The sequence below is a fragment of the Lutjanus erythropterus genome, chromosome 3, assembly GCF_056507025.1.
Source record: "Lutjanus erythropterus isolate fLutEry1 chromosome 3, fLutEry1.hap2, whole genome shotgun sequence".
NCBI lineage: Eukaryota > Metazoa > Chordata > Actinopteri > Lutjaniformes > Lutjanidae > Lutjanus > Lutjanus erythropterus.
The window spans coordinates 41857416-41869156 of NC_139319.1; the positions used below are offsets into that span (position 1 = coordinate 41857416).

At 37.3% G+C, this 11741-nt stretch overlaps 1 protein-coding gene across 1 annotated transcript; it reads left to right on the forward strand.

The window, feature by feature from the left end:
* On the forward strand, positions 1-2683 carry LOC146330723 (GTPase IMAP family member 9-like). The gene is made up of 2 exons (XM_084746817.1): positions 1-70; positions 952-2683. The coding sequence occupies exons 1-2, from the start codon at positions 1-3 to the stop codon at positions 2064-2066; spliced, it is 1185 nt and encodes a 394-aa protein (XP_084602943.1). The 3' UTR covers positions 2067-2683.
* Positions 2684-11741: the final 9058 nt, after the last annotated feature.

Consider the following 11741-nt stretch of genomic DNA (forward strand, 5'->3'; position numbering starts at 1 on the left):
ATGGACGGCAACTTCTTCAACCCAAACATGATGAGCAACTTCTTCAATCCAAACATGGCCAGCAACTCTGGTAAGACATGATGGTGCATTTATTTTAAAGTACAATTATTTTATGGTGGTATAACCAAAACTTAATCTGTGCCAGATCCTGCTGGTAGAAAGAGCTGCAAACTATTTCTGTGCACCTTACCCTGCTGATTTTGTGTGGATGCTCTGATCAATATGTGAATAAATAATTCATTGTTTTGTGATGAGAGTTTTGTTTAGTTTTAACTGTGAGCACCTATAGGTGAAGCTGTCCATGTGCTCAAGGCCCTGTGGACCTGAAGGAACCAAACCCTCTCAGTGATCCTGATTTAGAAATTAAACACCGTCTATAACAGTAATTGTACACAACACTAATGTACTGCTGTAGCTTCTATACACTAATACCTCTGTATACTGCTAAGACATGTGCAGTATTTTGTATTTCTGACCTAACCTTTTGTTTGGGAACCATTGATTTGGAGTATTTCAGTTCATGTGAATGTCATTTTTGTCCAAAGAAAAGTCCTCTATAGAGCGAGGTTCAGAAGATGTGCTTTTAAATGAAGATGTTAATGTCAGTTAAACATTTTCTCTGATGATTTCACAGAAACAATTAAAGTTTTAACCCTATTATTTTGAAATCTAATAAATCTTTAAACAAACGCATCAGTCAAGTGAGCACCATGTAGTTCCACTTTCAGCTGACACAGGGGGCAGTTTAAAAGAACTACAGCATTTGAACACAACACTGAATCCATATTAGATCATGGAAATGTGAGGAATAGTTCACCCAGCAATGAAAACTCAGTCATTATCTACTCACACTCATGCTGACTGAAGGCTGCGTTTAGTTTTTAGTCCACAAAACACTGCTGGAGTTTCACAGGAAATGTATTAAGGTGTGTCATTCTTTCCTCTTCTCAGGAAGTAGCAGAACAAATAATGAGGAGGTGAGGATAGTGATGGTGGGGAAGACTGGAATTGGGAAGAGTGCCACTGGAAACACCATTCTGGGACGACAGTGCTTTGAATCAAAGTTTGGTGCAAAGTCTATGACTGTAGACTGTTCTAAGGGCAAAGCAATGGTGGATGGACAACAGGTTGCTGTCATCGACACTCCAGGCCTGTTTGACACCAGGTTTGGCAAGGACAAAACAACCAAAGATATATGCCAGTGTATCTCTTTCGCTTCTCCTGGACCCCATGTATTCCTGGTGGTCATCAGGCTGGGCAGATACACAGAGGAAGAAAAGCAGACGGTGCAGAGGATTCAAGAAATCTTTGGCCAGGCAGCAGACAGATACAGCATGGTTCTCTTTACTGGTGGTGACCAACTTGAAGACATGACCATAGAAGAGTTCTTGGGTGGAAGCGCAGACCTGCAGGAACTTGTTGCCAGGTGTAACGGCCAGTACCACGTCTTCAACAATAAACTGAAGGATCACACTCAGGTCAGTGTGCTGCTCCAGAAGATCAGAAATATAGTCCAGAAGAACGGAGGAAGCCACTACACCAACGAGATGTTCCAAGAGGCTGAGAGGGCGATCGAAGAGGAGAAACAACGCATCCTCAAAGAGAAAGAAGAAAAAATACGCAAAGAAAGAGAGGAGATGGAGAGAAAGATTCAGGAAAAATATGAAACAGAGATGAGGAAAATTAATGAGGAACTCCAGGCTGAGAGAGAGAGAGAGAGGAAAGAAAGAGAGGAGGAGAGGAAGAGGGAGAAGCAGGAGATGAATGAGGAGAGACAGAGGGAGAGACAGGAGAGAGAGGCAGAGAGACGGAGAGAAAGACAGGAGAAAGAAAGGGAGATGACAAACATGATGAATAAACTGAAGGAAGATCATGACAGAGAACTGAGTGAGGAAAGAAGAAGGTTGCAGTCCAGGCATGAAAATGAGGCCAGAGAGGAAGCTGAGGGTTTTAATCCATTACTTCCTCTGGTAAAAGTTGGTGAACTAGTAGTTGAGGGTGGCAGAAGAGTAGTTGGAGCTGTCAATCAGCTGGGAAAGTCAATTGGGAGGTTGTTCAAATTCTGAATTCAGGAAGTGTAACCACAGAGGAAACCTCCAGAATCTTCCTCACAGGAACATATGAAATGTTATTAAAAATATATTTCTTCGACTGAATTACAACCACAATTGCCTTTTCATTTTCTGAGTCCACAATGCTAATTTTAGTTGTTGAAGGAGAGCTAAACACTGTAGCTTAAAGAGGCTAAGTCACTCATATCATAATCTCACATCACCATCTAGTGTTATTTTTACATCATTTCTTGAATGAGACCTGAGGAGATAGTTAGTGTGTAAGTTAACATTTGACTATATAAAATATTTGCATATCACAACACTCTAAAGATCATATTATGACTCAGATCAATGAATCTTATTATGTTATTTTTTCTTTTCTTTTCATTTAAGCACTGCATGTCATTTTCTGCAGACTAGTAGTTTTACATCATTAGAACAAAGTTGTCTCAGTCCTCTGATGGCTTTTGTCTTTTGCTGAGAGGTGCTGCCACCTAGTGAGTTAAAATGTGTCTACAACTGTTCATTTGATCCAAACCTGTTGTCATCATGACTGATGTTGATGATGTCACTGAAGAACAAATATGTTTGTGTATTAAACTGAATAAAGGTGTGATATTAAGACTAAACCTTTGTCAAAGGTGAAATTAATTTCATTCTCAGTGTACAGAGGAGGGAAAAGTGTTACTTCATTGTGCTTTTATAAACCAATTTCATCCTACAACACAGACTGATTGAAGCACTAAAGCCTTGTACTTGTTGTACTTATAAAGCCATGAAAGTCAGTCTACTGACTGCTTTGAATGATGTTTTTATATTGACTTTTTATTTGCTCCCAAGTCAGTTTTATACTGCGCTCTGATGGACTGGTGTGTTATTCTAAATCAGGGGTATTCAATTAAAATTCAAAGAGGTCCAGTTAGAGAAAATTTCCTAAAGCAAAGGTCAGGAACATCATAATGTCTAACTTTCTTGAGTGGGTTGAACCAGTAAAATATAAGTATAATCTATCGATTATTCTGCCGATTAATCGAGTAATCAGATAAGAAATATTGTTCTGCATTTTTTTCTATTACATTACTTTTGCTTTATTTAAGAACAATGGTAATATACAAAAGAAAAGATAAGACGGGTCTATTAAATGAACAACTATAAATTGCTAAAGTAAAAATACTCAGCAAAGTAACTTTACTTTTAATGTAGATTTACTTATACTGTTTTCACTTTACTTTTTACTTTTTTTCCAAGTACAAAGAAACCACAAACAGAAGAGTGAACTAACTCTTTTAACTGAAACAGTCACCAGAATGTTTTGTTCACATGTTAAAATCACAACATTTTTCTTCTGAGCAGGACAGACGCTCCCAGACCCCCAGAGGACAGGGGACAGAGGACAGGGGACTGGTTTACCAACATGCCACCTTTTTCTCCTCTTATGAGTTTGCACGTCTGTATTTGGTAATAAAAAAAAATAACAATAAGAATACCATTAAAGTACAACAACAGCAATAAAAATGTTGATTTTTCAAAAAAGGAAACAATAACATGCACAATTTTTAAATTGTAGTTAAGTAAAAACACTAATACCACGATGTAAAAATACCTAAATAAAGAATGTGAGTATTTTTTCCATCACAGCAGGTCAGTGATCAGTGTTTCAGTGACTCTCTGTGGATCAGTGAATAGTGTTTTATTTATGGCGACCTGCCACATTAAAAACATTGACACCACCACATGATTTTCTATTTTTTGAGCTGCGCACCTTTTTCGGTCGTGTCTAGAAGGTAACGCTTTATTTGTACAACTCTCGCGAGATTTGTGTTCGTTATTTCTACTATCAAGTAATCAAATCTAATAATCAAACTCGCGCGATCTTTCGCGGGTCTAGGGTTCCCTTCTAGACACGACCCTCTCTGTCTCTCTGTCAAACTACAGACAGCAGACTGTCTGTAAACAGCACGATGTTTCACTCTGCAGTGTTTCACACAAAGACTTTATTTGTGTGGACATCCAGGTTTGGTTTATCACCAATTTTGTCATTTTTATTTTTTTAATCAGTCCGAGAGGACGACGGTATCAGTGATTGATTAGTGATCAGTCTGTCCTCCTCTCCTCCCTCACCTGTTCACTCTGCTGTGAGAAGATCTGAAAGTTTCTCACAGAGAAACACAGACTCTCCTGTTTTACGTATAGACAGTTGTTTAATTTTATAAGTGCATCTGGTTGATGTCGATGTCATTAACCATCACGTTAGTTTGTGTTGTAATAAACTCGTCATTAACAACAGTCTCCTCCACACGCAGCTTCTCTGCAGTTGGTCTGTGTGTTTCCTGATCAGATAAACCAGCGCCGCAAAGACTAGAAAAGTTGCGCCAGTTAAAATAGAAGCGTCCCGTGAAAAAATAAAATCTATTAATAATTTATTGGTTATATAGGACGGCGTGTGGGTCCGGACTCGGACCGCGGTCCGCCATTTGGGGACCCCTGTTCTAAATGTACCCATATAAAAAAGAGAAAGCTGCACTTACATGTATATAATTCAATACATTTAATCATGTGTCTGCAGATCAGATGACAGACAGATGATGACTAAATGTATTAAATCATATATAACTCTCACACACCATAAGAGATAAGAATAGTCTATATCTAAGCAGAACATTAATTTAAACAGACCCCTGTTTTACAATACAAATACAATGGTTGCACATATAATATTATTAGTTTTATGAGCTAAATGAAAAGCATTATGATGGAAATGACTGCCTGTCTTTTAAATATCTCTTTTCCATCAACAGAGAGTTGAAAATGACTGTTGTGGAAATGACATTTTATCAAATATTAAAATCTCTGCTGATATATTAGCATGCTGTCTTTTTTTATGTTTAGCTTTAAATATAATCAAAATAAACAACAACAAAACAAAAAAATGACCTTGATATTTTGTGATTTCAGTTCCCTCCATGGAGCTAACTGTGTCCTCTGGTCATGTGTCCCCTGTCAAATGACTGATGCTGTGATCACCAAGTACACAAACCCCAAAAAAACCTCCCTGATTACACATTTTACCCAGTGTGGTGGAAATGACAGTCATCCCAAGAGACAGCTATTCTTTTTAGGAAATAATGCATCAAATACTAATGTTTCTTACAGCACCTGGTACATTTCATTAAAACAGACTTTTGTGTCACTACAAAGTTAAGATTTGATCAATATTGAATTAAAATTCAGCAGGTCTGAATGTCCAAAACTTCTTAAATAATAAAGATAATGACTGGGGCTTCTGGGTTAGCTGATGCCGTGATGGCAGCATAGTGCGGTAGGCTCCTGACAACAAGGTCAAGTATCTGCCCGATAAAACTCAAATTTATTTATAGACACAGTCAACTGAGCGCAGAAATGACAGGCGATCAAAAATGCCCCAGAAAGGATGGAAAAACACTGTACAAAATAAAGTACAGGCTGAGGAAGAAGACGGTCAACTGTCGCAAGCTAGCAGCAACATGGAGGACGATATGGAGTAGCCAGTCAACGACACAGACCAGAACCTTGATAACAACTTGAGCTTAATCTTGAAAGAGTTGCGAGAATTTAGAAAGGACTCCAGTCAGCAGCTAAAGGGCCTAAGAGAAGCCATAAATAAGATCTACAAAAGAATGTAGGAAGCAGAGAAGTGTATTAATGATGCGGAGGAGCGCATCCAGTCCTTGGAGGATGTTTTGTCGGAGCTCGTGAAGTTCCATACACAAATGGTGGCCACGTTAACAGACTTGGAGGAGCGCACATGGCGCAAAAATGTCAGAATTCATCGAGTAATATAGGGAGCTGAAAACGATTCAACATCGGTCATAGCATTTGTGGAGGACTTGTTAGTGAAAGGACTGGAGCTTCCTTCCACCATGGTGCTTAACACTGAGAGGGCGCACAGGGCGCTAGCATCGAAACCACCAAAAGAAGCCCCTCCGAGATCATTCGTGGTCAAGTTCTCCAGCTACAGGATGAAGGAGGATATTATCAGATGAGCCTGGCAGAAGAGGGGTTTCGATTTCCAAGGGAAAAGAGTGCAATTGGACCACGATTATGCACCAGAGTTGTTGAGGAAACGGCGGGAGTATGCTGAGGCAAGAGCAGTGCTGAGGGAAAAAAATATAAAGTTTCAAACTCCATATCTGGCGAGAATGAGAGTGTTTTACCAGGATGGCACAGTGGTTTATTGATCAGCACAAGAGGCTATGATGGATATTGCAGAGAGGGGCATCCCTGTGATGGTCCTGAAAAAGCCGACTTCCCTCTTGGACTAAATAAACCAGATGACTTGGCGAGCCAGCGGAAGACGAGGAAACAGGGAAAATACCAGCATAGTGCAAGGCTACAAGGAACGGCTACAGGCATTCCAGCGACAAGATATCGATAAGTAACTGAAGATACTCTTTGACATAATTATGTCAAGTCATATTTGATAGATATGTAGAACTACTCTGGCGCTATCAGAAACACTGTAAGTCCGAACAAGTCTTTCTTCAGTACTTAATATCTTCTGATCTTTTTTCCAGTGTGATACAAACGTAATTTTGAGGACAAAGTTAATGTGGATGAGTATAATATTGATGGAAAATACAGATAAGTATTGCTCTGTCACAAATATTGCAAGTCAAAACAAATCCTTCTTTAGTACTGAATATAGCATGCAACAGTTTCTCGCTTTGAACTTTTTTTCAGTGTGATATAATTGTTATTATGAAGACAAAGTTATGGGCATGAAGAGGTTAAATCTATTGTCGGGACACTTTCTACTGGAATTGATGGACATGTGGGTCAGCTCTGAGGCTAAAGAGAGCCCTCTCTCACTGCAAAGAGAAAGAGGCTTTCCCTCTACTCTCTCATTCCATCAGAGTCACAAGGCCACATTACAGGCCTTACTTTTGGAAGTCAAGACTGCTGTTTTTTTTTTTTATTTTTTGGTCAGTTGTTTCACTTTGTCATTACCATTCAATGTTTTTTCTTTTGCCACCATTCATTGTGGTAGCAGAGGTGTAGTTTATGACTCAGGTAAACATGTTTTGGGGGGCTTAAAACAATGTATTAAATTCACAAATGCAAAGTTTTAAATTTATTACATACAATGTAAATGGTCTAGGTAATCCAATTAAGCAATCAAAAATAAAGCGAGAGAAAGTGGACATAGCTCTTCTCCAGGAAACCCATTTGACAGAATTAGAACATACAAAACTGAAAGGATTTGGGTTTAACCAGTTTTCATCATCTTGTAACCAGGGCCCTAGGAGAGGTGCAACTGTTTTGATTTCCAATAAATTAAACTTTGAGTGCACATATGAAAAAAAAGATACTGATGGAAGATTTATACTAATTCGAGGATACCTGGAGGGGGTATTGATCACTATTCTAAGTGTTTATGCCCCACCAGGATCTGTATGGAAATTTTATAAACATATATTTGAACTGATAATCTCAGAGGCTCAAGGTTTACTCGTTTGTGGTGGTGACTTTAATATCAGACTTAATTCATTTCTGGATACTACTAGACCTTCCTATTCAGGGGAAACAAAAATTACAAGAAATGTAAAATTAATGATGGCAGAGCTGGGTCTCATAGACACATGGAGGGAGTTGAATCCAACAAAGAGAGATTTTACTTTTTTCTCCCACCCACACTCTGTATATTCTAGGCTTGATTACTTTTTCATGTTTCAAAAGGATATAAGTAGGGTACATAGTTGCAGTGTTGGATGCATGGATCTGTCAGACCACAGCCCAGTCTATATTGTCATACAATTAGATTCCGAAAAGAAGAGAACAATCTGGAGACTTAACACAGGGATTCTGAATCAAATGAGGGATCAAATAAGAACAGATATTAAAAATTATCTTGAAGAAAATGATAATGGGGAGGTGTCCACACCAATTCTTTGGGACGCATCAAAAGCCGTCCTAAGGGGCAGGATTATTGATTATTGCTCCAACTTAAAAAAGCAAAATATGGAAAACTTGGATAAAAATCTAAACTTGGATACTTGGATAAAAATGGAACTGGATAAGAAAAATTAACTAAATGAAATCTATTCAAACAATATAAAAAGACAGCTTATTTTTCTAAAAAGTATTAAGTCAGGGGATTATTCAGTACAGTAATACAACAGGCATCAAAATATTAGGTCAAGAACACAATATTTTGTTATTTGCTGATGACATTTTAATAAATCTGTCCGACCCAGAGAACTCAATTCCAAAATTGTGGTCAGTACTAGACTCATTTAGTGCCATCTCAGGCTATAAATTAAATATCCTGAAAACCCAAATCTTGAGTTTCGATTATCAACCAAGCCATATTATAAAATCGAACTTCCAACTAAATTGGAACCTAGACCAACTTAATATCTTGGAGTAAATATCCCAAAAGACCTAACAAATTTATATGCCTTAAATTTTAGTTTGTTAAATAAGAAGATAAAGGAGGATATTAAGAGGTGGAATTTAATACAATTTTTAAGCTTTGAATCACGGATTGAATCAGTAAAAATGAATATTTGAATTGAATTGAATTAAATATCAAACTCTCCAGCTGATGAAAATTAAGAGGGGGGTTGCACTACCCTGTTTAAAAGACTATTATTTAGCCGTCCAATTGAGAATTTTGATTTGTTGGTGTAACTCTGATTTCCGTGCCAGATGGAAAGAAATAGAGGAGAATATATCTGGGGAGTTTCCAATCCAGGGGATAAAAAACAAATTAAAAAAATAATCGAAATAGGTCACAGATGGGTCACTCTATCTCTAAAAAGTTGGTTATATGTAGTTTCTAAGAGGGGTTGGCTTGAGGACATTAAGATCTTAAGATGGTGTTCATATGATTTGGATTTCACCCCAAATAAGATGGATGTGAGCTAGAAGAAGTGGACTAAACAGGGCCTCTCATCATACTGTACCTTTTTTAATAAGGGTATATTAAGTCATTTCCAATCTTTGAAAACACTGTACAGATTAAACAACAGCGATTTCTATAGATTTCTTCAGGTACGACACCACATAAATAGTTTAATCCCTGATGGTCAGAAGGTGTTTGATAATAACTTATTGAAAGTGTTTATTTGTGCTCATACAATAGATTCTGGACTAAAAATAATTTTGGGATATCACACTCAATATCGACAAACACAAAGGCTTGTTTGCAGTACTTTAAAACAAATGCAGTATCATGACTTAATAAAGTTGCTGGCCATGTTTGAGTTGAACTGTATGATGTAGCCCCTGCAGCTCAAGTTCAGAGTGTGTTTGCTGCAGCTCCTTTTTAAGTGTCCCTGTGCACCAAACCACACCCAGACTGTTGCACTGGTCCAACAGTGAAAGTGGAACTAAAGCTTAATATGGTTGTTTCTGTTTTTTTAATTAATGTGGTATATATAGGAATATATTTCAAACACAATAAACAGGCTTCAGTAAATCTGAATAAAATATCTAACATTAGCTAACAAGGAGAACAAGAGAGAGTTTTATCTGAACAAGGGTTAGGGTTACTTTGTTCTGAGGCTTTAAGGAATAAAGAAAAGAAAATATCACTGTGACCCTTCACTGATTCCCGTCCCTGACATGATGAACTGTTTGTCCCCTGATTGTCTCAGTCGTCTGTCTGCTCTTGTTTTATTTCCCTGTGTTAACTGCACATCTCAAACCTTGCTCTCCCCTCCCTCACCACTGACATGAAACAGCAGCACTAAACTGCAGCACAGAGCAGCACTGAGCTCCCCACCCCTCCCTCCTCCTTTATTTACAAGAAATGCCAGCAGTTCTTTTAAGCTCCTATACTGTCCACTGCTCCCCATCACATGAACACAGACCAGCAGTGTTAAAATGTGTCTGGGTTTAGATTCAGTTGGTTGGAAGTTTTAAGGGAACTCAACATCTTTCAAGCACTTTAATGTTCTTATATAACTTATTCAGTGCTTTCCTGTATTTACAGATGTCATATGCACATTTTTGCTGAGACTGTTAATATATTTTAATGTAGTCCACAAAGGACACAAAAGTCCTACTATTGGGTTAACTGATCTCTTATTAATCATAATCTTATCAAATCAGAAATTAAAAGCCCATTTCTATGAGATACAAACACCGTCAGTTTTGGTAAAATTTCCTTTAACTCACTGATGTTTTTCTCCTCAGAGAATTTCTATGGATCTCAAATAAAATCAATAATCAGTCAATAATCAGTCTCCCTGAACTGTTGTGTCTTCTGATCACAACAGTTCACTCAAATTTAACCAGTCTCTGTGAATTCTGCAGGATCTTGCAATTTTTTTCCAAAAACTGCAACTTTTCTGCAAATTTGACCAATCATCATTGCTCCTCACAAGTTCTACCAATCACAGCAGTCCACGGCACAAACATGATACACAAATGTCTCAGTGAAGCAACTCAGTGTTTCCTTTTATTATTCAACTTTTTTTTGCATTTATGTTTTTTTCATTTTGTCATAAATATTGAAAAGGACACAACATTTATCATCATTACTGACATTTATCACTGCTATGTGCACTTTCATTGTAGAATTTTGTGAGTTTGAGCTCCAAAAAGATTTTCCTTCTTTGTGTAATAGTCCCCAGGTGCACTTCTTCATCTACAAATGAAGCCATTTTTTTTATTTTAATTTAGTTTTTGTAATTCTAAGACTTTTAGAATACTCAGAATAGAGTGTAGATTTGATCTCCCAGGAACAAGGTGCTTTTGATTGTAATGAATTATACCAACAACAACAAAATTGCAACTTTCTTTTGAAATTTGTTATTTGTATTATTTATTAAGACTTAATAATACAAACATCTTTTTTCCTCAGTTTCCCTCTGTTTTTTATGTCATTTCGTTTTCTCATTTTAATTCTAAGTTTAATTTTCCTGAAAGTCCATGAATACATTTTTAATTAATACATTTTTTTTAACAGCAATTAATAGATTAATGGTTAATCATTAACATCCTTACACTAAATGTGTTCTGCTGCAGCAATTTCTTTTGCTATCCAGTTATTCTCTTTGGTTTTATTGTCCAGTTTGTGATCAAATAAACTTACTGGCTTCTAAAATCCAGATGAAAGATTTGGATATTAATTCAAAATGCACTCAGTGCTTCAGTATAATTTTAAAAGTAACTAAAGAGATTTCATCTTGTAATGCATATTTGTGAGTGCCAGTTAAGTGCGAGTAAAAGTACAGAATTGAAAATCTACTCATAAATGTACAAGTACCCCCAAAAAACTACTTAATTACAGTAATTTGAGTATTTGTAATCAGCTACTTTCACCCCTGATGAAACAACATGGCTGTCTGAGAGATGAGTTTCCACTTGTGAGTTTTCCCCTGGAAAGTCAGCTTTTTTCAGGGTTGGCTGATACGTCTGTTTGAACCAGGTCATGTGGTATTTTTGTATGAACTGAAACAAGAACACTTCCTCTTTCATTTGTTAAAAACAGACAGGTAATTCTCCATCATTTGGTTCTTGCTGTAGGGACAAATTTGTGTTCTTACAGAGAGTGGAACAAATTTTTGCCCTACAAAGGTAGGAAGGGTGTGTGTTTGTCTTCAGTTCAGCCTCTGGTCTCCTGCAGTTCAGTCAGAGTCGGCAGCAGAACACACACACGCACACAGTGTACTGTGCACTCCAAACTGCGAAAAAAAAAAA